The sequence below is a fragment of the Hipposideros armiger genome, unplaced genomic scaffold, assembly GCF_001890085.2.
Source record: "Hipposideros armiger isolate ML-2016 unplaced genomic scaffold, ASM189008v1 scaffold_419, whole genome shotgun sequence".
NCBI classification, from domain to species: domain Eukaryota; kingdom Metazoa; phylum Chordata; class Mammalia; order Chiroptera; family Hipposideridae; genus Hipposideros; species Hipposideros armiger.
The window spans coordinates 1,184,750-1,211,435 of NW_017731769.1; the positions used below are offsets into that span (position 1 = coordinate 1,184,750).

General features: G+C 57.6%; 1 protein-coding gene across 6 annotated transcripts; it reads right to left on the reverse strand.

The window, feature by feature from the left end:
- Positions 1–1,402: 1,402 nt before the first annotated feature.
- On the reverse strand, positions 1,403–26,686 carry L1CAM (L1 cell adhesion molecule). Of its 6 annotated transcripts, none has more exons than XM_019664342.1 (29): positions 26,671–26,686; positions 16,216–16,402; positions 13,298–13,312; positions 12,501–12,606; positions 12,042–12,244; positions 11,077–11,199; positions 10,801–10,971; positions 10,268–10,379; positions 9,961–10,145; positions 9,673–9,804; positions 9,393–9,536; positions 8,818–8,929; positions 8,536–8,702; positions 8,272–8,428; positions 7,929–8,053; positions 7,650–7,760; positions 7,219–7,416; positions 6,888–6,958; positions 6,508–6,730; positions 5,879–5,994; positions 5,454–5,658; positions 5,234–5,356; positions 4,944–5,117; positions 4,725–4,844; positions 4,458–4,613; positions 3,863–3,985; positions 3,532–3,604; positions 3,409–3,420; positions 1,403–2,856 (listed from the first exon to the last, which is right to left on the reverse strand). In XM_019664342.1, exons 2-29 carry the CDS (start codon positions 16,289–16,291, stop codon positions 2,625–2,627), a joined length of 3,765 nt encoding a protein of 1,254 aa, XP_019519887.1. In that variant the 5' UTR covers positions 16,292–16,402; positions 26,671–26,686; the 3' UTR covers positions 1,403–2,624. The 6 variants fall into 6 exon arrangements, with proteins under 6 accessions (XP_019519887.1, XP_019519886.1, XP_019519890.1 ...); XM_019664341.1 differs by having other exon boundaries at positions 3,851–3,985; XM_019664345.1 differs by lacking the exon at positions 13,298–13,312 and having other exon boundaries at positions 3,851–3,985.

The window sequence follows — 26,686 nt, forward strand, 5'->3', positions numbered from 1 at the left end:
GGAGTAGAGTGCGGGACCGGATTCAATGGAATTGTAATAGATAAGCATGATATCGGGGGGTGGGAGGGCAATAGATGGGGGGAGGGGGGTTGTTACCTGGTGAGGGTGAAAACGGTAACTATTGCATTGTTCTGTACACCTGAAACTAACAATAAAAAAAAAAGAAAATTAGAAAGAACAATAGATAATCCAAAAAAAAAACCACACAAAAAAAACAAAGTCTATTAATTTTTTAACAGCCAAGGAGACAGCCCAGGGCAGATGGGGTAGCTCCACATCATCAGGACCCCAGGCTTTTTGTGTTGCTGCTCTGCCGTCCTCAATAGCCAACTTCCATTCGGTGGTCTGGGATGGCTCCTCCCGGCCCACCACTGCATTCGTGTTCTGGCTGGTGAGAAAATGGAGTGGGACAGGAAAAGGCATGCTCCGTTTCTTTAAGGGCACAGCCCAGGGCTTACCCCTCCACTCACATTCCACTGACCCCACCTAGGTGCAAAAGGAGGATGGGAACTGTATCTTCAGCTATTGTTATGTAAGAACAAGAAGACTTATATTGGGGACAACAAGCAGACACTGCTACAGGTGGAGATTAAGCAGGGATGAGTGTAGACAAGTCTTGAGGGGGTTTGCTGTAAGTAGGAGCAGAGAAATGGGGTAAGAACTGGAAGGGTGTGGTTAGGAGTGGGTGTTTTTACTGATGGAAGTTCTTCCAGCACGTTTGTCTGACCAACAGAGACAGAAAAATAAGTACAGAAGAAAAGACACAGAACAATTCTCGAGTGGGTCACAGGGATGGGACCCGGTGCCTGGGTGGAAGGGCTGACCTCAACGGACTGCAGCTCACCCATGGGGGCCAGGGAAGGGCAGAGGGCTCTGGGAGGGGCTGGGGAGATGGATTTGACGGTGGAGAAAGAAATTGTCTTCTGGTGCTTTCTACTCACTCATTTCAAGTGAAACTAAAGCTTGGACTGACTGCAGAGACCAGGGGTCTGGGAAAGGTATGGGCCCTCACCTGGGGGAGCAAGGAGAGAAATGACTTGGAAGTTCCCCAGGTAGGCTGGCTGTCCCTGTGGGTCCACTTGAGAGATTTGTGTGGTCCTTCACTTAAAGTTCGTTATACTGGTTTTGAAGGCTGGCACCCAGGGAGGTCTACTCTGGAGTGCGCTGAAGCTGGGAGCCAGGTGGGCATTCACAGGTTGATTAAGAGGCTCCTGGGCCCTGCCCCACTGCTCTCGGCCTGCCCTGTTGCAGGAATGAGGGGCCCAAGGATGGGGAGAGCCCAGAGCTGCATCAGAGGCCAGCAGAAAGCAAGGCCTGGAAGCAGAGATGGATGGAGCTGGCCTGCTGCAGGCAGTGAGGGACATGGCCAGGGAAGTGGTCGGTAAAATGACAACGGTTCCTCTTCGTTTCCAGGTTTTATTTGCCTGTTATAATTCTGATATTTATATACATATATATATATACTTTTGTTTTTTGTAAAGGGCTCATTAACAGACCAAGCAAAGGCAGACAGGGAGACAGGGCGGCTGCCGGCAGGAGCACAGCAGAGGTGGGAGAACCCATCTTTCCTTTTTTTTTGTTTTTTGTTTTGTCTGTTTTTATTTTTCCTGGGATGGGATCATCAAAGCTAATTGCTATAAAACCTAGAAACCACCTAGAGACTCAGACATCTGCCTACACACTAGTGGCATATGGGAAAAGGGCAAGGGTAGGTACTTTCAAAGTCACGGTGTATTTACATTCCCAGGGTGGGTGGAGGGGAAGGCTGAGGGAGGGAAACTGTTCAGAGTGGGAGTGGCGGGGCTAAGGGGTCCTGGGGTGCCGTGGGGGCTGGGAGAGGCCCAGGGCAGCGGGGAGGAGGCATGCCTGCCCCGCACCCCGGCAGTGATGGAGGCCACTTGGATGTTGTCTGGTGGGTAACGAAGGCAGCGTGTGTGTGGAGCTCCTCAATGCCAGCCACAGGCTAGGGTGGGCGATGGGAGGCGGGCTGCTGACTGAGTAGGATACCAGCGTGTGGGGACTCTGGGCTCTCCAGATGGCCTCCTCTGCACCTGTGGCCAGCCTGCCCAGCTCCCATCCTGATTGGAGGCGAGATGGCAAAGGGAGCAGATGGTGGGGACACGGAGTTCTAGCCCCAGTCCCAGCCAGACTGGCCAAGGAGTGGCTGGGGGTGAAGGTGCCAACTCTGTTCTTGAGGAGATCCCCATCAGGCAGCATCTGAGAGACCCCTCTGGGGCCATCTCCACTCCCCCACCACAGCCCCTCTGCCCAGAAGCTGGCGAGGCAGCACCTGAAGGCTCCTGATGTGAGTGATTGGCCGGCCCCCCAAACTGGAGCAAAGCAGTGTGTGCCCAAGAAGGGGTGCAGGTGGGTTTTGGCAATGAAATGGGGACCGGGTAGTCAGAAGGAGATTAGGCAGTGAGCTTCTCTTCTCTGCTCCAGACTCAAGCCTTCCCACGGGCTCAGGGCCAGAGGGTGGGGTGCAGCCTGGTGGAGACAGGAAGGGGCCTCAGTCCCAAGGTCAGGGACCCAGAACAGACATCGGGCTCAGGGATCTTGGCCTCTGACTCCCCTGAGGCCGGGTCCTGGGCTGTGCCCTGCCTGCCTTGCCTGGCTGGACCCCACTACTCCAGGGTTCCTGCAGGGTTGATGGGGGAGGCCGGTCCTGAGCTGTCGTTGCCTCCTGCTGCCTCCTTCTCCTTCTTGCCACTGTACTGGCCAATGAAGGAGCCGTCCTCGTTGAACTGCACATCCACGCTGCCCCCATAGTCAGCCAGGCTATCGTCACTGCCCAGGGGCTTGATGTCTCCATTGAGAGATGGCTGGCTGCTGCCAAAGGCCTTTTCCTCGTTGTCACTGCAAGGGCAGAGGGCGGGAGGGAGGGAGAGGCTGCCCAGTGGAATCCAGCAAGAGCCAGCAGGTGCTGGACTGAGGGAGGAGGCCTGGCTGGGGGCATGGTGAGGTCCCAATGGCCCAGATTCTGCCTTCCTTTCCATTTGCTTTGAAAGCTCTGGGGAAGAGGTTTTCATCCTTGACACATATCCAGGAGGGCGGGTGGCATGCACACTACCAGAGGAGCAAAGCTTGGGCATATCCAGGATCCTGGTAGATGTGAGGGAGCAAGTGGGCGCTCAGGCTGGGGGGCTCATGGGGCTGTCAGCCCCTAGCAGAGCCCAGAGAAGGGATCTGGGAAGGTGACAGGAAGGCCTAGAAGCTGGGTGTCAGTGCAGAGGAGGAATTGAGGGTATTGGCTTGTCCCTGAAACAGGGAGCTGCCAGGCCAGATGGCTGGGGCAACGCTGAGCCCGGAAAGCGGAGGCCAATGGAACTCCCAAACATACACTGTCCACAGGAGGGTCCCTGCCATTGGGGTCTGACAGTAAGTATCTTCCCACTACTGCTGCCTTACCTCTCCAGGGACCTGATGTCACCCAGCAGCACAGAGAAGAGAGAGAGACAGGGTGAGATATGAAAGCGAGGGGAGTGCTGGGTGGTCAGCCGGCAATGACCCCCCTCCTCCTCCCCAGCTCACCTGTACTCGCCGAAGGTCTCATCCTTCATCGGCCGGGCCTCAGAGTCTACCTGGGTGTCCTCCTTATCCTTCACTGGAGACACACAGAGAGGGCCAGGCTTCTTCTCCCACCCCAGCCCGTCCCTGGATACTGGGCCCCAGCCCCAGGTGAGGGACATGGGCGAGGCTCTCACTCTGTGCTCTGAGCACCGCCAGCACTGTCTCGGCAGCTCTCAGAAGCCAGTGAGCTTTCAAGGGTGTATTACTCATCCCACGTGGGGCTGGGTGCCATTTGCTCTGGGTCCCTGCCCGCCCCCAACGTGCCTGGGGTCAGGATTACCCGAGTACTTGCCACCCTTGCTGCGCTTGATAAAGCAGAGGATGAGCAGGATGAGGAGTAAGAGAATGATGGCGCTGACGAAGCCGATGAACCAGCCCTCGGTGGCAAAGCCGGGAGAATGGAGTCTCACTCGGCCTGAGGGGGGAGAGCCCAGGCTGGGATGAGACAGCCCTCGGCCCCAGCTCATGCCTCCAGGTTCACAGCCTTGTGTGCGGGCCTCATTTGGAACCTGTGGTTTCTTCATCACTCACAACTCCTCTGTCCCCAGGGATTGGCCAGGCCCCATAGACACCAGAGGGCCCGGAGTTAGGGGTGTGATGACCTAGGGCTTAGGCGTGCCTGTAATCGACACTTGTGGGGGACTTTCTGGGGAGCAGGGAGCGTGGAGGGGGTTCTTCTGAGTAAATGACTGCATTGGAAGGTTAAAACAGAAGGATACTAAAATGGGCCATTTCAGGAGCCTGGACTTCTCTGTCATAGGCCGAGGGGCACCCCGATTCTGGGAGAAGGAGAGAGGAGCCTTGGCACGGGGCCTGGGGCGGTGGTGGCCATGCCAAGGACGGAGGGAAGCTAACTGGGCAGTGCCTCCAGCTCCCTGGGGCCTCACCGGTGCCGTTGGTCTTCACAGCCATCCGATGCAGGATCACCGTCTCCTTGACCAGGCTGATCTCGTAGTCAGTATCAGGCTGCAGATCCCACTGTGTGTAGGACGTCTGGTTGTAGCTGACACACCGTGGTGGGAGATGAGGACCGGTCTTCTCTTCTGCAGGAGTGAGAGGGCAGCAGGGGTGAGCGGGGGTGCCAGGCTCCACACCAACCCCAACCCTTCTAAGCCCAGAGCCCCCTCCCCACTAGAGGACCCATTTGTGCTCACCGCCCCGGGGTTTGAACCGGATCTGGAACTTGAAGTTGCACTGGCCCTCCTTGGGGACCCAGGAGACCACGCTGTAGTTCTCACCAGCCATGGCCGAGATGTTGCCAAAATCCAGGGTCCCTGGGGAGTGTGAGGAGAGTGTGGGACCTTGAGGCAGATTAAGGCCCACCCTGCTGGACCCAGCTGCCTGGCAGGGCCTGCTCAGCCCTTCCAGCTTACCAGATAAGGCCATGGTGCCTCCTTGCTGCACAATGGCATCACCAGGGCCTTCCTTCGTGGTGGCCTGCAGCCGGAAGCGGTACCGCAGGTGGGGGCTGAGGTTGGTCAGGTTATGCATCCGCAGCTCAGGATCCGAAAGGTTGAAGGACAACTGCTCCATGCCCCCATCATCCACTGCAAGGACAGATGGGGAGTCAGCTTTGGCAGCCAGCTCTGCCTGCCCCTCCCCCCAGCTCCCCTCCATCTCCCGGCCGGGCTGGACTGGGGCTCTGGACCCACAACACACATACGTGGGTAGTAGGAGAGCACATAGCCGGTGAGCACGCCGTTGTGGCTGAGTGGAGGCTGCCAATGCAGCAGCAGGCTGGTGTCAGACTGGCACTCCAGGTGCAATGCCTCAGGGCGGCTGGGCACTGCGGGGTACAGAGACGAGCAGCAGGTGTCCTCACCCAGGCTCGACCTGGGGCAGGGAGGAGGGGCTGGGATCGGGGCACGGGGTGCAAGTCTCACCTCCCTCTGGGGTGCTGAAGTTCCTACTCTTGCTGGCGGGCCCCAGACCCCGGCCGTTAAAGGCCTGTACCTCCAGACAGTAGAAGCTGTAGGGCTGCAAGCCTTCCAGGGTCACGCTGGTGGTGTTGGCGGGCACCACCACATGGTCTTTGTGGACATGCCTCTTGCTGTGCTTCCTCTGACTGCCCTCCCACCAGTACGTCACCTGAAGGTAGACAGGAGACCCCATAGGGGCAGAAGGTGTCCAGCAGTGACCCCTGGGCACATGCTCTCCACTGTCCTCAACAGGGACCCTGTCTTCCCAACCCCAAGACTTCCAGGAGAGCAGCTGGCCAGTGCAGAGGTCTGCGCCCAATCCTCTCACTCCTGGTGGCCTCACACTTTACCAAGAGGATCCTCCCAGCTCCCACACCTTGGACCCTTACATTGTATCCGCGGAGGTGGCCCTTGACCTGGGCTGGGTCCACAGGCAACCACTTGACCAGCACAGTGCTTGAGTTGAGGATCTTAATGTCTTCCAGCACAGGCCATGCCTGGGGATCTGGAGAGAGTCGGTGGCATGGACGAGGGCCTGTGGCACCCCGAGGCCAGCCTAGAACCCTCCCGCAGGGGAAAACATGGATTTGGATGCTCTGTGGGATTGGGCAATTTGAGGGGCAGGGCATTTGCATGGTCTCAGGGTCTGTCCCTACAGATTGTTTAGTTGCAAGCCAGAAAACAGTAACTCCAAGGACAAGTAACCAGAGAAGATCTTGACTGGGTGATCAAAATGAACATCTGGTAATGTTCCAGACTCAAGGAAAGGAAAGCAGCAAGACAACTCGACCTGATGCAGGATCTTAGACTGGGGGAAAAGACAGCACTGATTGATACAAGTGGAATATCAGCTGCCAACTAGAGATGATAAGCTTCTGGACTTTTATAACAGCACTTTGGTTATGTAAGATAATATCCTTACTCCTAAGAAATGTACTATTGAGAGGTAGGGGCTGGGTGCGCAGTGGGAAGAGAGTGGGCTGCGTGGGCGCTCGCGGGCTTCACATCCGCTACTCACAGTCTTCCCCAGAGTAGCCAATGGTGACCTGTGGCTCGGGGCCCTTGCCGTGGCTGTTGATGGTCTGGACCTTGATCTCATAGGGCACAAACGTGGATGTGTTGGACACCACCAAGAAGGGGTCGTTCACAATCTGTTCCTGCCAGGCTCCCCGTGTCCCCTGAGGGCGCCACTGCACACGGTACTGAATCTGAGGGGCATTCCAGTCCATCCACTCGAGTGGCTGGAGGGGGCAAACAGAAGAGGAGCTGGTTGGCAAGAGCACCCCCTTCCTGTGACCCTCCCCATTACAGAGCCTCACATCCCCAGTCATCCTCTGGTCCTTAGCACCTGGGTCCTGGTCTGACATCCAGGGGCGAGCTCAGCCCAGGCTCCCTCACCTTCCAAGTGATGACCATGTTGTTAGTCTCATTCCCTTCCCCCTTCACGTCCTTGGGGTTCCTCTCCGGGGCTGGAAAGCAATGAGTTGTTAACACATCAATACTGCAGGCTCCTGCTGAGGCAGTGAAGGCTGAGGACCAAGGAAGGAATGGCCCATGCTGGCCCTGGAAGCCAGGAGCCAACAGCCCTAAGCGAACCCTGCCCCCCAGCTCCCTCTGGAAACCTGAAAGCAGAGGAGCTTGGGCGCAGTCACCTCTGCATGCCCTCCTTGCAGAGCTTTGGGACCCTGGCGTCCGGGCACCGCCCCCCCGCCCCCGCAAGGTGGCTCACCTGCCTCAGGTGTGGCCACAGGCTCAGAGGCCGGGCTGGGCTCCCCAGAGCCATATTTGTTGATGGCAGTAACTCTAAAGGTATAGCGGACATAGGGCGACAGCTTGAGGGTGGTGGAGGTCTGGTTTCCGGGCACCTTTCCCAGACTGCGCCATATCTCAGGCTCCATCTCCTGGTCTTCAAATTCAATGTCATACTCTGCCAAGAAGTGAACCGGCAATGGAGTAATCAGTGTGTGTCATGGTGGAGGGGTAATAGGGGTCCAAGTCTGGCTCTCCCTGAGGAAAGGAGTGCCCAAGGCAACTGATATTCTTGGATTTGCATGAGGAACTGTGAGCCCCAGTGAGGTGGCAGTCATGGAGTCAGGGCCCCTGGGAGAAGGGAGGGCTAGCAGTGGGGGAGGTGGGTGGCGCCATGCTCAGGCCTCTTACTCTCAATGGGGGAGTTGTGGTCATCAGCGGGGCTCCAAGACAGGTGCACCTGGTTCTGCTTCAGCGGGTGATGATCAGACAGCTCCAGGTGAGGCACTGGCCCGGGGCTCCCTGAGGGTCATGGAGGGTGGGTTCTCTGGACCACTTGTGAGCCAGGCACCCTGCCGCCCTGCTCCCCAGCTTAAAAGGGCCCTGTAATGTTAGCCTGGGTTTCTGTGCCCTAAGGCCTGTGCCCCCCATGCCTCCAGGCCACGAGCCTGATACCACCCTAGAACTCACCCACCACAAGGAGCTTTGCCCTCCTTTCCACCACATCCAGCTTGGTGCTGGCCACACAGCTATAATTGCCCTGGTCACTGTAGTCCAGGCTGTGGATGACCAGGCGCTCGTCCTCTATGAAGTACCTGGCAGGAAATGGTGGGGGGATGCTTGTCCTTCTGCTCCTAGCAGACCCACCACTTTCTGCCATCTGCGCTCTGCTCCCCTCTCCTCCCTCTCCTGCCAGAACCTTCTCCCTCAAATCAGGGGCGCTCCCCCCATGGATGAGGCCAAGAGGTCTGGACATTCTGCTTTCCCCACTCTGCCCCATTCCACTGAGCCCACGTTGGGGCTGGGCCCGCACTTGTCACTGTCCCCAAGCTCCTGGAGGTTTCGACCATCCCTGCGCCAGGTGATGTTGTGCTGCAAGGAGGGGTCAAAGGAGGCCTGACACGTGAATGTCACTCTTGAGCCTTTCTTCTCAATTGCATCCTGGGGCTCCTGAATGATCTGAGTGGCATCTGAGGGCAATGAAGGGAAGGGGGGGTCACTCGGGTGTCCTCCAGAGACCCTGACCATCCCTCCAGCAAGTGCTGCTGACCACATGGGTGGGGGAGGGTTGCCTGACCTTTGACCTGCAGGTTTGCCACAATGGTTACATTGTTCTGGTCATTGGCAGCCTGGCAGAAATAGTGTCCAGTGTCGTTGGCCTGGAGGTCTCGGATGCCCAGGGTCCCGTTGGTATATGGAAAGAAGCGTTCGTCCTGTAGCACGGTCTTGCCTTCCTTGTCCAGCCTAGCACAAGCAGGGCAGGCCTGGCTCAGACCCCACCAGCACGCTCTGCTGCCCTCCTGGGCTCCCTGGGCCAGAAGATGACTTAAACCATGCCTGCCGGAGTGGGGGAACTCACCACTGGACGCTGGGCACCGGGGCTCCGAAGGCCTTGCACAGAAGGTAGGCAGTGCTGCCCTCAACTGCCAAGTAGGTCTCGTTGTCTGGGGTCAGGATCTTGGCCGGCAGCTCTGGAAGGAGGAGTCACAGGAGACAGAGTGGGGGTGGAGGGTTGGGGGCAGATTCAGGGCTCAGCAGGGGAGCCCTGCCCATTTGGCTTCCTAGTGTCCAGCTCCTGCCCCCACCAGCCTGAGCCTCTCTTTTACTTTGGACACACTGTCTCCTCTGCCTTGGCTGTGCCTCCCATCCCAGCCACCCATTTTACCAATTATTCAAGGCCCCACTGGCAGTCTACCCCTTTCTGAAAGCCTTCCTGGCCTAGCCCCATCTTCCCTGAGGCTCTAGGAGAGGACCCACCAGGCTGGCCTCAGGCACATCCTGGCCAGGGTAAGCCTCTGTGCCCCAGAGAATAGATAGGCAGCTGAAGTGGACAAATCAGCTGCTGGCTGAGTTGGCCTGGTGGACTGCAGTTACAGACTAGAGGTTATGAGGCACAGAGGGGAGGGCGGGCAGGCCCAGCTGGCTAGCACTCACGGACGACATAGATGTAGGCATTGGCCAGCAGGAACCCATGCCGGTTGCGGGCCTCACACTGGGTCACCATTGTGTCGCTGGGCTGCACATTGCTCAGGATCAGGGCTCCATGCTGGATCCGGTACTTCTGTTCCTTGGCTAGCTCTGTGCATGCAGCAGGTGGGTCAGAGGGCCAGGGCAGAGCAGTGAGCCACAGTGAGGTCCCTTCTCACCCTCCTCTTCCTCCCCTACTGTTCCCAGGGCTCTCCACACTCCCTGCCCGTGCCCGAGGCCCTCTCACCCTCCACGGGGATCCCGTTGATTCTCCAGGTGACCTCTGGTTGAGGCCTGCCCTGTGCTTGGCAGTCCAGGCGGGCAGTCTCCCCTGGCCCGTACAAATGGCTCCGGGGCTCGTGCAGCCAGTACGGGGCAGCTGTGAGGAAGGGGAGAGCCACTGTGAGCCCACAGCCTGCAGCCCCTGGCCCACTCCCACCCACTGTGACAGTGGGCATCACCGACTGTCGTGCCCAGAAGTCATTCTAGACAGCCTTGCAATGGGCAGGAGTGGTGCCCTGCAGAGGCACCATACCCTCCACAGTGACGTAGTACGTGTGCTGGTCAGTGCCCAGTAAGTTCTCAGCCACGCAGCGGTACTCGCCGTCGTCCTCCTCGCCCACATCCAGCAGGTGCAGGGTCTTGTTGTGGTTCTGGTAGGTGACACGGTTGGCTGGCATGGGGCCACTTAGGCGAAGCCACTTGATGGTGGGCGTGGGGCTGCCCGGGACCATGGTGCAGGGAGGCCAAGTAGGAGAGCAGAGGGAAGAGAGGACAGGGCTGCTGAGCCCCACTCCTTGGCAGAGGCCCTGCCCACCCCCGCCCAGGGTGCCTAGACTTACAAGCCCTCAGCGATGCACTCCAGGACCAAAGTCTTCCCCTGTAAGGCCACCAGGTGGCTGCTGGCGTTGGTGGGGAACAGCAGGCGCGGCTTCCTGTCGATCATGCTGTTGGCTATGAGGAGCAAGGGAATGGGTGATTCTGGACACTATGGTATCCAGATTCTAGACACTATGGTATCCAGAGTTTTCTCCTCTGCTAAAGAAAGGGCCCCATCTCTGCACTTGTCACCTAGGAAAGGGTCTGGGAAAGGTCGAGGTGGGAGCCTAGCTATTCTTAAAGTTTCTTTATTTTTTTTTTTTAGCTGAGCCATCCTGCTACCTGTTGGCAGCTCAGTGGTTGCTCAGCTCGGGCTGGACTCGAACCGCTGTTGCTCAGAGCTCACACTCTTGAGCGAGCTCTTAACCAACTGAGCCACTCGGCCGGCCCCGAGCCTAGCTATTCTTGAGGAAGACCAAGGTCCTCCGATCTGGGGGATTGGCCAGGCCTGAGGGTGAGAGAGGAGTGGGGGGGTGTCAGAGCCTTTGGGACTCACTGGCCTTAACCCGGAGGTCAATGGGTTCCTTCTGAATGATGGTCCGAGTGCCAAGGAAGTGGGCATGGCAGATGTAGTCTGAGTGGTTGTCCGAGGTGAGCACGTTGGCAAAGTAGAGGTTGCCATTCTGGCCCATTGTCACCCGCTCATCCTGTTTGATGTGCAAGATCTCTGCGGGCGTGGGGGGATAAGGAGGCACAGGTTAGGACCCCTCTTCCAGCAAGGCATTCCCACTGGCACCCCCACCCCAAGCAGCAGCCCTTCGTGGGCACCCACTGCTGTTCATCCAGTAGATCCGGAGCGGCTCTGCACTGGGTGGAGGGTGGCAAGGCAGAATCACTGACTCCCCTTCCTCTACTTCGACAGGTTTTACTGTCTCCTTTGGCCACTTGGGGGCACCTAGAAGGGACAGAGAGGTCAGCACGGTGGGTCCCAACCCTCCTCCTGATCAAGGCTGGGCAGGGCAAGGGAAATGAGGAGGGGTTTTTGAGGGCATGAGGGCCAGGCTGTAAGGAAGTTCATATAAAGGGAGGCAGAGACTTTGGGTCCTTTCTGGGCTCAGGGCTGAGACTGGCACTCCATACAGAGGAGACGATGGACAGGCCAGATGGCTGTGAAGGGTTAACCCTCCACAATTCTCAGCTCCCACCCCCAAGACAGGATGAGGATGGGTGGGGGGAGGCTGAGGTATAGCAGTGGGGGAGGGGAGCTGTGGAAGGATGCGGGAGTCACAGACCCTTCCATCATCCTGACACAGAAACCATGGCAACGGTTCCCAAGGTAACCAAAGGGGCAAAGAGGAGAGGAGCGTGCTTGGGAGGCAGAAAGCTCAGGGAGGATGGAATGCAGAGGGAAAACCCTAGGGAAAAGGCGACACAGATAAAGGCAGAGCCAGAGAGGCCAGGTCAGAGGTGGGGAGAAGGAGCAGGAGGGAGGGAAAAGGAGAAGCAGAGGGAAGGAGACAGAGAGGTGGGGGGCGCGAAGTAGAGAGAGATGACCTGAGAGTGGTGGAGAAGGAAACAGGATTGCAGAAATGGAAAGGGGACGGAAGCCCAGGCTCAAGCAATGACTCAGACAGAGACAGGACAAGCCAGAGGGAGCAACAACACAGAGAATCAACTCTCCACCTGCTCCGTCAGCCAACAAGTCTGAGCCTATGAGCTCCCACAAGGTCCCTGAGACCTGGCTGGGGACTCTCTCATGTGCCCCAAGCCCTTGCTAGTCCCTGCAGTGCCTCGCACCTTCAGCCATAAGCTGGATTTCATGGGACATGGCGGTACCCAGCTTATTGCTGGCAAAGCAGCGATATGTGCCCTGGAACCTCTGGGCAAAGTTGCTGTTGTTGCCGGCGATGGTGAAGGAGCCAGAGTGGGGAGCCTGATGCACGGTCACACCCAGTTCCTCTTTGGGTTTGAAGTGGACACCATCCCGAGTCCAACGGAACCTGTGGGCAGAAAAGGGCTCAGAGGATTGAGGCTCTGGAACCTGGGTCAGGGGCTGGAATAGAACGAGAGCAAGGCACTAGCAGCCAGGGGGTCCCCAGGATGGGCTGGGACAGGGCAAGGGTCAAGGGCCAAGGGTGATGAGGGAGATCTGAGGCATCTAGGCTCAGAAGCTGGGTGGCCTGGGGGGTGGGGCATGAGGATGATAGGCTGAGGTCAGCAGTCAAAAACAGAGCTTAGAGAGTGAGGGTCACTCACTGCACTTCGGGTTTGCCACTGGCTTCACACTTGAGGCTTATGTCATCTGTGGGGAAGACAACCAGGCGCGGTAGAGACTGTCCCGTGATGACAGGAGGCTCCATCACTGGGGATGACATGGGAGAGCCGTGGTGAGGACGACGTCTGGCTGGCATCATGGCCTCAACCCCCATCCCATCATGAGGGAAGCAGGATCTGGAGTCCCCAGAGGCCCCAGGGCCACGGGGGTGGGGGAAGAGGGAGAACAAGCAAGAGGGACCAACTAGCTTGGCCACAGCTGTACGGGACATGAAGAGGGAGAGAAAGGGACACCGAACAAACGTAGAAAGAGACAGAACAGAGGGAAGACAGCAACGAAAAGTTACAAAGAAAGACGCCTAAAAGAGAGGTGAAGCCAAAGAGGGAGGCAGAGTATGGAAGAAAAAAAAAAGAGACAACAAAAGCCAAGGACACAGGAACCAAGGACAAACCCCTCACAAGTGTGTGTGTGTGTGTGTGTGTGTGTGTGTGTGTGTGTGTATGACCGGAGAGGACAGAGCACCAGAAAGAAATGGCAAAAGTGAGTGCGAAAAGCCAGGCCGGGGCAAAGACAGAACAAAGATTGCCCCCACATAGGTGAGAGAGAGGGAGAGGGAGAGGGAGAGGCTGAGGTGGGCTTCCAGGCTGAGACAGTGGAACAAGGACCCAGGAGCCAGAAAAGACAGCAACCAGCACAGGGTACATGGCACACAGCAAGGAGGAGGCAGAGGGGGACATGCTGGCCTTCTGGAAAACACTCCCGCCCTCCCCCAACTTACCGTGGTGTCCTTCATCTGAGAAATCCAGGCAGCAAGGGAGAAAGTGGAGAGAAATTCTGACAAGCAGCCCCAGCAGGGTGCCCGATGGCATGGGAAAAAATAAGCATGTGCAGACCCCCTGGGGAAGGGGAGGGTGAGACAGGAATCTATGGCCATGTAACTTGGGGGCACATGCAGGGCTGGAGCTGTGGCAGGTCAAGACCTAGGACAGGACAGAGCCCGGATCACGGGTTCAGGGGTGGGGCAATGCCCAGGGGGAGCCAGGCCACAAAGCCAGAGGGCAGGGGGTGAGAAATTTGTGCCTTTAACAAGGCATGCCCTTTAGACAGACCTTGTATCTCCCTGGCAGGGCCTAGCTGGATCTGCAGAACTGACCCCCGCCCCACCCAAGATGCCTCAGAAGCCTGGGAGGTAGGCAGCCTGCAGCCAGGGCCCCCTCCCCTGCTCCAGCCCACTTCCCACCTAATCCAATTAGCACAGCTCAGTGTTTTCAATTACCCAGGCCCAGCCTTCAGAGCCCAGCTGCCCCCTCCCTGCAAAACCCTCCCAAAGGCCCTGCTGCATCTGAGTTTCCATCGCCTGAAGGGCCACGGATACAGCAGCCCCCTCGTTTTCTCCCCTTCCTCCCTCTCAGCCTGCTACCAAGCTCCCTGGGGCTGAGGCCACAGCCACTGGCCGGCTGCAGGACTCAGCCCAGCACAGGCCAGGGTGGCTGTGGAGGGGGGAGAAGGAGGGGAGGCAGGATGGGGAGGGGAGTAGTTGGCTGCTTCTGAAAGCTTTGTCTCTGCAGAAGACCTCAATGTAAGGGTTCTCAAGAGAGAGGAGGGGGCTCCCTGGGGACACTGCAGAGAGAGCCCTGAGCTGGGGGTGGTGGTGGAGGGGGGACCAGTGCACGAAGCCCAAGAGCAAGAGACAATGACAGGGGCTACAGGATGAGGAAAATCAACTGGGTGGAGAAAGAAAAAAAAAGAGACAAAGGGGACTGGAAAGTCTGGGGAGCGAGCAAGCTCGAGCTGGAAGCCACGTTGTATCGGAGTCAATACCAAGTGCTGCCCGTGGCCAGGGCAGCCTTGGAACTGCCATGGTCTTTGGCCTACTTTTCTTTCCTTGCTCTTGTCTTTCTCCAATTCTCCCTCCCTCTCCAGACAGACACACCCAGCCAGATGGCCCAGCCTGTGTGGTAGCAGGGCGAGCCGATACCCAGGGTAAGACCTAAAAAGCAACTGAGAGGACATGGAGAGGGAAGGAGGACAAGTATATAAATGTATATGTGAATGTGCAAAAGTGTGAGTCCGGGCACATGTGTGTGTGGATGCCCCAGGATGTAGTACTGCAGTATGTTTATGAATGTCCACCAGAGTATTTGTATAGGGGTGTGTCTTGCCAGAGTACATCTGAAAGCTATGTGTGTGTGCTTACATTTCGTGTACAGTTTTGTACTGTACACCTGCCTCTGTGTCTGTGTGGATGACCATTCCTTTGTACCTAAATCTCTCACTTTTGTGTATGTGTGTGTGTGTGTGTGTGTGTGTGCGCATGTCTGTGTGCCCCCTTTGTGTCCTCTCAGGGTTTCTGCCTCTTCTGTATCTTTGTGCCTGACTTGATACAGGTGGCTTGTCTGTCTACCCACATGTGTGTCCACGTGCATTTCTAGCTGGGGGAGTCTGTACAGGCATGACTGCATGGACCTCCGTGTGTGTATCTATGGGGGCATCCCCAACCTTTGTCCTATCAGCCCCTCTCTACCTCCTTCAAACCCTCGCTGCCCCCCAATGCCAGGTGCTTTCTAAGCTCATCTCCTTCGGTACCCGTCCCACCCCTGTCATGGACAGGCTTTCCTACTCCCAGCCCCTAGCTCTTCTCTCGGGGACACTGGCCTCCTCCCGGTCCAGGCTCAGAGATAAACGTGGCAAGGTAAGGCAGGAAGGGATTGGATGTACAGAAGAAGCATGCTCAAGATACACAAATTCTGCCCTGGGAGATGCCCCTCACAGAAGAACCCCCAGTCACTGACAGCAGTGTGTTTACATCTCCTGCTCACACCGAGGGGAAAACACTGTCACAGTAGCACCCCCCTCACACACATACAACCCACCATAATCAAACGTTAACAGTCAAATACCTACAGACCTTCCCAAACCTGACCAACAAGTAAGTAACAGTTCTGGTGACTCACAAACTTACCCATATAGGAAATTCGAATCACACTCAGGAATATCCACTTAGCCAATCATAACCACACATGTCCACACACACAAATATAGTCTGTCCAACTCACAAGCATACATAAATATTCATGTTCAGTCACAATCTTCTAGCTACACTCCCCAACACCCCCACACCTACCCATGACCCCCCACTCACAAAGCCCCCATAATGCTCCAGCAGCCCCATCCCCCAAATAACTACACATTAAATCGTAAGGATCCAGAAGGCTGCTGGGCCTTTTCAAGGTGTCTTTTCCTGTCTCAGTTCACAGGGCTTCAAGGGCTCAAGATGGGATTACCCAAGTCAGAAGTGGGAGCAAGACTTGAATCCAGGCCTTTGCACAAGCTAGTTGAGCACTGGGGACTGCCCTATTCTCTCGCCCGCCACACCCCTGAGGGAGGGGGCTGGGGGCAGACCAGGGATGAGCACCGAGGAGGCCCGAGGAGGCGGGTCCATCCAGCGCCAGGTCCGCTCTCCATGGTGCTGAAACCACCAGCCCATCCCTGTTCCCTGTCCGTGGTGCTGACGCACCCTGCGCCCTCCATCCTGCTCTCTCCAGAGGTACCCAACGTCCTGGATACCGCCTGCACACTCCGTGCCCAAGAATGGAGGGGTGAGGGTCCGGAACCGGGAGAAGGTGAGGAGGCAGAAGATAAAGGAGCCCAGCGCGGTGGTGAAGGGAGGCGCCGAGGCTCCCTCCAGCTACTCACATTCCTTGGGGATCTGGATGAGCAGGCAGGGGCTGCACAGGAGGAGAGGCCACAAGTACCGCAGTGCCACGGCCATCTTCCCGGCGGTGCCGGCGGCTCGGCACAGCCGGCCGGACTCGGCTCAGGCTCCGGCCCGGAGGGAAGGGGGCTGGTGGGCAGCTTGGGGCGGGAGCCGGGGGTGGGGGCACTGGGAGAGAGGAGGAGGGATGGGTGGGGGAGGAGAGAGGAGAGAGGAGAGAACGGACGGTTGTTAGTGACTAACATCTGGGTGAGCCCGGGCTACTGGCCCCGCCCCCAGCCCCGCCCTCAGCTGGCCGGCTCCCCCATCCTTCCTCCCACCTTGGAGGGAGAAACCTGGTCGAGTTTAAGCACTGGCTGGGCCTCCAGGTTGCTTTTCATTCCCTTCTTACTCTCTGTGCCTTCCCCCACCAGCTGCTTCTCCAGCGCCAACTTGTTGCCCCAATCAGCTCCCCTGGGCATGCCACAGGCCGCTCTGTGCATGTTGTCCCCATGTGTGACTCAATGTGCCAGCAAGCAGGTGCCTGTGGGCATGAGTGTGGATGTGGGTCTGCATGTAGCCAAATGTGCACATCAGTATTTATGTGGATGTGTGCAGGAGCACATTTGTATGTTTTCTCTGGGAAGGGGCTGCACTCAGGAGTGTGTGTGTGTGTCTTCTTGTGTGTCTGTATCTGTGGGGGATGAATCCTCATGTCTGCTACTTCTGTGTGCACACATAAGCATGGGTGCACACATATGTAGAGAAGAAATCTTCTTGCAGTCTCATTGCTATGGGTTTCGGAGCCAAATGATCCCTGGATGCTGTTCAGGCCTAAAACGCTGGCAGGGGGTGGGGGGCTTGGGAAGTGGAGGTAGGGAAAGAAGGAAAGGGGCCCAAGAAGGCTGCACTTCACAGAATAAGTTGAGGAACAGGAAGAAGGAAGGCTGAAGGAAGCCTGCCCTCAGGAAATGGCAGGAGGGAGAGTGGGAAGGAGGAAAGCACCTCTCTGCTGTCCCTCAGGTCCCCCGAGGGCAAGAGGCGACTGTGGCCTCCTTAATTCTAGATGCTCCAGGCCAGGGTCAGGGCAGGTGTCAGAGAAAGCTCTGGGACAGTGTCTCTGACACCTCTCCAGTGTCTGGCAAGCCCAGCTTCTGGGTCTTTCTCTGAGTCTTCAGGACTCAACTACTAGTTGTGTCCACCCTAAGCCCAAGTGTCACCAGCCACACCTACATTTCCACCTGCATGCAAGGAGCCCAGGAGACTGGGGGCCCAGGAAAGGGGGGCTTCTCTACCAATGTCTAGAAGAGAAAACAGGCTCCAAAGAAGATACAACTTTGGCTCCTGTTGCCTGAAGCCGATTTCTATTAACATGCCCCCCCCCCCCGCATTTAGCCTCTTTTCCCATTAGTAAGAGAGAAAAGCCCAGGTATGTCCGGAAGGCTGCATTCTCTCTGAGGGGGTGCCCCTGTATGACCGAGGCCGATAAGGCTCCCTCTGAGGAGTGTCTCAAGGTGTGACTGGGACCTGTTGAAATGCAAAGTTAATCTCCTCTTGGGAGGACACAGGAATCAGGTGTCCTAGGGGCTAGGCAGCGGATATGCGAAGGCATAGCATTTGCTGGAACATAATGGGATATGTTAAAGGAAAAAGGCTTTGAGGCCCAGACCCCAAACGGATGCTAATTTGATTGACAGCAGTAAAACAGTTTCACTTCTTTTCAATAAAAGCCATGCGCTGACCCGATTAGGGGCTTGCTCAGTTTCTCTGACTGAGTCCCTTGGTCTCGCTCTTAACCCTACTTTTGTCTCTGACTCTTTATTCAATCTACGCCGCCCCTCAAGAGAAACCCGTTTGCCCTTGCCACGCTGGACGTGACAGGCTCCAAACAGGAAAACGTGTGGAAAAGGCAAAGTGGTGAAAGTGCAGGAGGCGCAAGAGCAGGATGCTGGGGGGCTGAGATCTTGAAGGCTGGAACCTGGTCTGGATGCCCTCACCAAGTCCATACTGGGCACACTTTCTGTGCCAGCCAGGAACTTATTGAGGTAGGGGGAACCAAGCCTCAATCAGAATGCTGAAGGAGTGGGTGGGGAGGCCTGGAAAACGATGCTAAGGCATCTAGTCTGTCAGGAGGCAACCGGGAGCCACAAATTGGTTTTGTGTAAGGTAACCCGAGAAGCAAATGCAGCTGACTGTCAGGGGAATGGGCAGAGAAAGTAGATGATGGCAAATAGCAATCAGCTTGGAGCTCTCAGACTCCCCTACCCAATGCTGCAGGGTGGGGGGTGGGGGTGGAGAAGCACCAGGGTGGGTCACTATGGATGGGCTGAAAGCCAAGAGAATGACTTGGAGTATAGGAGTGGCAAACACATAACCAATTCTCAACTTGCAAGAGCTGAGCTGGGGCCCAGAAGGGAGGAACAACAGCGGACCTGTTCCACCCCCACCTTCCCTCACAAAGCCAGTGCAAGCAGGGTGGGCCCCAGGCAGCCTTGGCCTCAACTTCAAGGCCTGTAGGAAGCAGTAGGAGACTCAGATCAGAGGGCAGGCGATCAAACAACAGCCTTGGGAGCTCTGAGCATTCAGGTCTTAGGAGGGGGAGGGGCGAAAGAAGAGAGAAAAGATGCTCAAAGAAGGACCTTCCCGTACTCGAAGATGCCCAAGTGCTCTGTTTGCTGGAATGATGACCTCTGTCATGTCAACTCCTCCATTTGTCCTCCAAATCTAGGCTCCAAGAATGGGGTCTGGCATGTATACCCCGGTGTAGGGAAAATACGATACCCCCAACCCCCTGGTCTCCACTCTCTACCCCATCCCAATGACCCAGTCTCACATCCAACCTCTTTTGGTCTCCTGGTATTTGTCAACCAGCTCGCCACCTTTTTGGGGGCTCAGAGACAGGCAGGAGCCAGAAGGTTGAGAGGCCCCTGACAGCTGGGAGGAGGCTCTGCCTCCTCTCCTCCCAGTACTGCTGGGTCTCTGATCTCTCACCATTCCTCTGGCAATTACAGAGCAAGCAGCTCAGGTTGTCAGCTCAGCAGGCCCCCCACACCCCATCAGCACCTCCAGGGGCAAGGGAGGGGGGAGTACTCCACAAGCTGGTGTACAGATGGAGCCAAGGCCATGTCTGCGAAGGGGGGCAGGCTGGGGAAGACTGAAGGGTGACAGACAGGGCGAGAAAGAGGCAGGAGGGAGCAGGAGAGGCTGAGAAGTGGGGCTGGGGGAGGGAACTGAAAACAAAGACGGATGCCGGACCACTACGGGATGCCGGACCACCACTGTAACCAAGATGGAAAAATCCAGAAACAGAGAGAGACGCAGGTATCAGGGAAAGGAAGAGAGGGAAAAGGAGTACAAAAGGTGGGAGACAGCTGCAGAAAGCACTGATGAAAAGTGGGTGAGTGGAAGAGTGAGGGGTGTGCTTGTGTGTGTGTTGAGTGTGCACAGGCCTAGTGGTGCCTCCTCCATGTCCTGGTCCCTAGGGCATGCTCCAGGCAAGAAGCGAGGAAGGAGGAGGGGAGATGGGCCTGAGTCAAAGGAGGGGCCTTCTTGGGCTTGGAGGTCAGGCTGGACTGATGGGCAGACAGGGCAGAGAGACAAATGGAGAGCAGAGAATCCAGAAGCCAGCGCCACAGAGAGAAACAAAGCCTGCAAGTACAAAGACGACAATGACAGAGACAGAGTGGCAGGTTCCCGGCCACTTGTGGCATTGGAGCACGGGTGCGGTTGTAAAACAAGATGAATGAGCCACTGCTGGCTGGCCCTCAGGAAGCAGGTGGAGGCCCCCGCAGAGGGGGAGGAAGAAGCCCCCAGAGGACCACAGGGGATCCTTCCAAGATTGCTGCTAAGGTGGAGTGAACAGCTGTCTGGATGGGGGGAGATGCCCACGCGTCCACAGGCACAACAGTGAGTGTCTCCGTGCTCACCCACACGTGCATCCACCGCGCACACCCGCCACTGTGCTAGGAAAGAGCACAACAAAGGCAGGCTGCTCCTGAGTGGGTCCAGATGGGAACCCATCCTTCCCTGGGGTCTCACACACTACTCACAGGCTGGCAGAGAGAAAGGGCGTAGCAGGCACTGAGGTGGATGAGGTCGCAAGGTCAGGCCCACTGGAGGCTGCACGGAGGGGCCTAGTGGGACGGCAGAGGAGCCCCACCCCTGGCCACACCCTGACCCCACTGTCCCCCTGGGAACTCCTCTCCTTTGGCCTCTGTCCACTGACGGGGGGTGGGGGGGACACGGACTTGTGAGTCCCTGAAGGCAGGCTGAAACATAGGGTGGCTTGCTTTCCTCCCTGAAAACACACACACAAACACACTGGAAACCTTTAAAGGTGCCCACCTGCTCCCATGTTCTGCCTTGAGTCCTCTCTGCCCCTCCCATCTGATGGAAATGCACCTACCCAAGGGAGAAGTAACAGGAGGTCCTTCCAGCCATGTGTGTTGAGAATGGCAGTGCCCTGTGACCTAGCAAGCCCGAGTAGGGGCAAGGCTGGGGGCTCAACTCATGTGAGATGGTCAGAGCGTAAGCACCAGGTGTGCATACTTGTAGGTCTGGGAGGGGTGCGTGGTGGCACCCATGCCTGGGTTGTCCCCTCAGCAGGGCTGGTGGGGGCCTTGGAGCCTTTCGGTGTATATATGAGGGTGTGGGTGTCACCTACATCCCATGCACTGTGTTCCTTTAAGGCTCCTCTTACTCTCCCCCCAGGCTGTGGCTGGCGGGTTTCCATGGAGATGGAGCCCAGCTCCCTCCGCTGGCAGAGATGGGGGAAGCCTAGAGGAAAGCTAGCTGCAGTGTAATGGGTTATTTAGATAATACATAAAGGAGGCTGCTGGGTGGGAGCCCCCACAGGTATGAGAGGGCCTGGAAATCTTAAAGGACTGCTGTTTCATCCTCCATGTCCTCTGCCTTGCCCCTCCCTAAGCCCCCCACCCACCCAGAGCACACCATCAGCCTCCACAAGGCTGAGGTCTCCAAGGCAACTGACAGCTCACCTGTAAAGGACCATTCTTAAAGGATGAGGAAGGGGCTGGACAGAAGTTAACCCTTTGTGGGAGAGCAAGAACAGAGTCTCCACTGGGGAAGAAGGAAGAAGCTCACCATCATGGGCAGGGACAGTTTTTCTCCACCCCTGTGTTATAGTCAGCTGCCCCATTTTATTGACTAAATTCATGGATAGCACGTACCCCATTCCAGGGACTCTTTTAAGCACTTTTACACACATCACTCATTTAATCCTTAAAATTGCCCTGGGAAAAGAGGTGCTATCATTATCCCCATTTTACAGATGAGGAAACTGAGGCTCAGAGAACCAGAGCATCATGTCCAAGGCCACAGAGCTGGCACTTACGCTCATCAGGGATGGGACTCTAGATGGGCAGAGGCTCCCTCTGGGGGTGGGCTCACTTCTAAGAAACTCGGCTTCCCAACATGTGCACTAGCTCCCATTCCGAGGGGGCCAGGGACCTGGACAAGGATGGCTTCGAAACCATCCTGCCCCCTGGAGAAGGGCTTATTTGCTTGGCAGATGGCAGGCAAATGTGGAGGGCAGGGAGGGAAATCTTGGGAGAGGGCCACACGGAAGTGGGCTGTGACCCACATCACGCCTCAGTAGAGTAGGAACCATCCCATCCCTTGGCCTTGGGTTTTACATGAGCCCCGCCTTCTCCAAGGACTCTGTCCAAGAGAAGGCAAATTCCTTTTCCTGTTCAGCTCAGGGACAGCCTGGGTTTCTTTGTCCTCTCCCATTATCCAGAATCTTAGGTCGCTCTGACCCCTTTTCTTGAAACCAAAGGCCCCAGACCCCCCCCACACACAAAGGGGCTTCAGCTACCTGGAAGGCACCCCCTCTCCAGTCAAGGCTTAAGGACAGCGTTGACTCCCTGTGCTGAAGAGGAAACTGGGGTTCAGTGGAGTAGAGGCCAAGACTCTGGGCCTCCCAGACCCCCCAGAATGTCAGTAGTACAGCCAAGTTTCCCATGTACAGTTGGAAAAACTGACGCCCACGGCCTAAAATCTGTGCCTCCCTCCACCCTCTGTAAACCCTCCCTCCAGCTCTGAAAAGTGGGCTCAGAGCAAGACCAGAAACCCCTGACCTGAGAAAGGAACCTGGCACTAGAGGGGGCTTCGGGGACCAGGCCAGAGGGGCAGCGTACATCCTGTTCCTGTGGGCTGGTGAAGCCTGCCTCCAGGACCCGAGGGGAGCGCAAGCTGCAGCAGGCGGGCAGTGTGGAGGAAGATGCTAAGGAGAGGGGAGAGGCGAGAGGGGGCCCGGGGAGAGGCGAGAGGCCCCGGCCTCACGCCTCGGCGCTTCTTCAGACCCGCCAGTCCTGGGATGCCTGGCCCTACTAGGGGGATGGGGTGCCTAGAAACGGCTCAGACATTGCCAGGCCCCTCCGGCCCCCTCAGGGCTCCCCACTCCCAAATGTTTAAAGGGCAGAGGGGGCACAGGAAGCCTGGGGGCGGACAATGGAGCCTCTGTCATGCAAGGCATTCCTAAGGCATGAATGCAGGCAGCCAGGGGAGGGGCCAGAGGGCACCCCCCCAACTGGAAGCCCCATATCATGCAGGGAGGCATGCCAGCCTCTGAGGCCACCACCATCAGGTTCACCCCTTCCTAGCATAGGCCCAGTCTGGGCATCTGAGGGGACCCATGTGGGCACAGGAAGATCTGTGTGCACACGCTCTCTCACACACACATCCACACACTAATGCACGCATGCAGCCAGATATATGATCCCCACACATGCAAATACTGCAAGCTACACACATCCACACAACCAAAGCCACCCCCATATAAACCTCCAGCTCAGCTGCCCTCTCCCAATTTGCCTGGCTGATTGTTTTACACAGGAGAGCTGAGGGGAGGGGGCTCTTGGGGACTCATCCTCTCCCTTCAAGCTCCACCATCAGACCGACATCGAGACAAGCACTTCAGAAGGCCACCTTGGCCCACTGCACAAAGCCCAGGATGCTTTCACCCTCCTGCTCCACCCAATCCAAGGCCGACACAGCTGTCTTTGCTGGGTTTAGGGCCAGGGACTGACATGAGTGTCAGGACAGTGGCTGGGTGCTCCCTCTGCAGCTTCATGACCTGGGAGAACATGGAGGACCCAGGCAAGTTCCTGAGGCCTTGGGTGGGGGGCACTGGACAAAGGGAAGCTTCTGGAAAGACCAGCAGTCCAGGTTCTCCCCTTGCAGAGGAACTCCCCACTCTCTGGGTTCCTCCCTCTCTTCAACCTTTAGGAAACCACAAAGATCCTGTTGATAGGGGGAGTGGGGGGAAAGCAGGCTGGCCCTGCTAACCCCCTACCCCCCAGTCCTCTGTCTGGAGGCCACCAGGCATCCCCTGTCCACCCTCCAGGTCACACGAGGCCCCCACGGGAGCTGTGGACCCAACCCAAAGTCATGGAGCCCAGTGGACGTGTACTGGGTGGCTGACACACCCGTGCTGAGGCTCAGAGCTCAGAGGGGCCAAGTTCAGTTGGGAGCAGGACAGGGGAGAGGTGGTAAGGCAGGAGGGGAGAGGAGCCCGAGACAAAAGGGGAAGCAGAGAAAGAGGCAGAGCCCAGGGCCCCTACAGAGAGGGGTGGGGCAGGCAGGGAAGGACAGGAAGAGAGGAGCGCAACCCCCATTGAAATGCTAACTGAGCAAGGAGGGGAAAGGTGATGGTCTGGGGGGCATAGGTGGAGTGGCCGGCAGCTGACAAGGAGAGAGCAGGGGGGCAAGAAAGCAGAAGCGGGGTGTCTAGGATGGGCACAGGGCCCCACCTAGGGACCTAAACCCAACCTTTCCAATCAGGGGACGAGGGAGCAGGGCAAAGACAGCAGCCAGCCTGGGACCCTAGAGGGGGGATTCAGAGCCCCTGCCTCCCCTATTGATCCCTACAGGGTGGGGCAGGGCCCCTGGGGCTCCCTCCCACAGAGGGGGCCTGGTGAAGTAGAGCGGTTGGCTGGGATGCCAATCCTCGACTCCATTCTCCCCCAGAGCAGGCCCTTCCTAGGCCCAAGGCGCCCGCCCCTCCCCACCCCAGAGCTGTTTCAACCTTTAGCCCAGGAAAATCTTCCATCACACCTTCGTTTTGGCTCTCCTGGAAGCTGGGTCACTCTGCAAGGCCACATGGCTCTCACTGCCCAGAAGAGTGCTCCAGAGGCGTTCTCTCCAGCTGCAGCCATTTAAAGTGGCACCAGGGAATGTTTGCCTTGAAAGGGACCTTGGAGATGAACAAGTCCGTGCCCTCATGTGATAGCCAAGAGAGCTGACACTCGAAGACAGGGAAGGGACCGAGCATCCGGAGTCACTGGGCTGAAGAGTGGCAGGTACGACACAGGGGCTGCCTCCTCCAGCCTCCCCAGCAGGTCCTGGCACAACGAGGCTGATGGAGTGGAGCCTGAGAGCCTTTGCCCACTGGAGAAGGCCTCACAGAAAGCCCTTCTTCACACCCTGCCTCCCTTTCCCCTTCAGGTAGTCAGTCACAAAGGGAACAAGAAAACCAGTACGTGCCCTCTGAGGATGAAGATGGTGTTGGTCTGGTTTGTTATTGGCTTTTCCACGGGCAGTCATGAGTTGGCCCAAGTGGGCACTTGGCAGTGAGCAGCTGCCCAGCGAATGGGCCACTGAGCTCCTGGGCAGGGAGGACCTCATTATTGTGCAGGGAGGGGTCACCACCGCCTAGGGGAGCTGTGTGCCCACTCAGTGCTCTGCAGGGGGCTGGGCACTAGGAGCAGCTTGTAGCAAACCAAGGAGACTGAGGCTGGGGTGTGCTGAGCAGGCTTTTCTCTTAGCGATCAGATCACCGGTGATCCTTCATCCCTTTTGTTCTTTTCTATATATTTCAAGTGTACCACAATAAGATGTACTACCTTTGGGATCGTGCGTGCACACACACAGACATAAATAAGTATGGAGAGAGAGAGACTAAGAAATGGCCAGGAGCCGGAGAGTCCCAGTCCCAGCCCTAACCTGAGCTGCGCTTGCCATGTGGTCACAGACAGCCAAGAGCCCCGAAAACTCAGGAGCCCATGGGTACACATGCCGGCGCTGCGTGGGGGTTGTGCCAGGTGAGAGGCCGGCCCAGCTGAGTCCATTGCCTGCAGCAAGAAGCCAGTCAGAGGCAAGAGGCCCCAGGCAGGCCCCTGCCCCAGCCACCCCACAGGGGACAAGGACGATGGGGCTCCGTAGCACTTCATTGGAAGAAAGGCTGACTGGATTATTCACCGTCAGGGCTCCATGAGTCAGCAGAGATGGCACTGGGCTGCCCAGAAGCCCCTGCCCTCAGGGAGGAGTTAACTGGAAGCAGGGCACCTACTTGGAGGAGGGTGCCAAGCCCTCGCTTCTTGGAGTGGGCAGATGGCCCTAGGCCTGCCTCCTGGACACAGGCAGTGATGGGCGGGGCTCCAGATATCCTGTAGGGGGCAGCAGGTTGTACTAGGTGTTCTTCGCAACCCCTGCCAACCAAGAGACTCCCAAAATCTGCCCTAGGAAGGGGGGAAATAGGAATTGCAGACCCTCCCATAAATGAACAGAGGCGGGAAGCCTTGGCAATGGGCATAAGACCTGCAGTGGGCAGGGGCAGGGCCTCAGCTCCAGCGTCTTGCTTTCCAGGATTCCTGGCCCTGAGCCAATGAGACCCTCCCTCCCTCTCCTCTACCTGATGGACCCACATTCTACAACCATGTGCAGAGGACCACACTGGTGGGTGCCCAGGCTGACCTCACTGGCTGCACCCTTTCTTGGCCACAAGAGCCTGCAGAAACTGAGGCTCCAGATGCACCCTGCATCTCTGGGGAGGAGATCCCCAATCCTGTTGCAGTCTTGGAGGGGAGCCCCAGGGAGTCCAGGCTGGGGTTTAGAAAAAAGAGGGAGGAGAACAAAGCCCCCATCCCCATCTTGGGGCCAGAGGGCCAGGCAGCGCCCAGCCCTGTTCCCTCCCCTCCCATTGCAGGGGCAGCCTAGCCCAACCTCCCTCCCCCCACCACACGCTGGCGGCCGGATTTTCAGTGGAACAGGGACCTCCACTGGAGAAGATGGGCAGCCACGCCCAGGGCCACACCCCACGGCAGCCGATGGTGGGGGGGGGTCACCAAGCCCCATCGGGCTCCCTTTTTCACACACGCACACACCTTTAAGGACGGTCCAACTTCAGCCCCCATCTGCCCGCACAGACCCTGCTGGACTGCCCCCCGGAGTGTCCCTCCCCTGGTGGGCATTTTGGGCGCCGCCCAGGTACCCTTCACCTGTCGGACTCCAACCCCGGCTTCTTTCCCCAGCCTTGTTCCGGTCCGCAGGGCCCAGAGCTGGGGGCCCGGCCTGGGTGGGGTTCCTGCCGCCCAGCCCGTGACCGCCCGCCAGGCGGAGCAGAGCTGCCCGCTCTGGCCCCCGTGGCAGGGCTGGGATGGGGGGCCGGGGGCGTCGCAGCCGCGGCTCGGTCGCGAGGGCAGGCCTGCCCGCCTTACCTGAGCTACAGCCGCC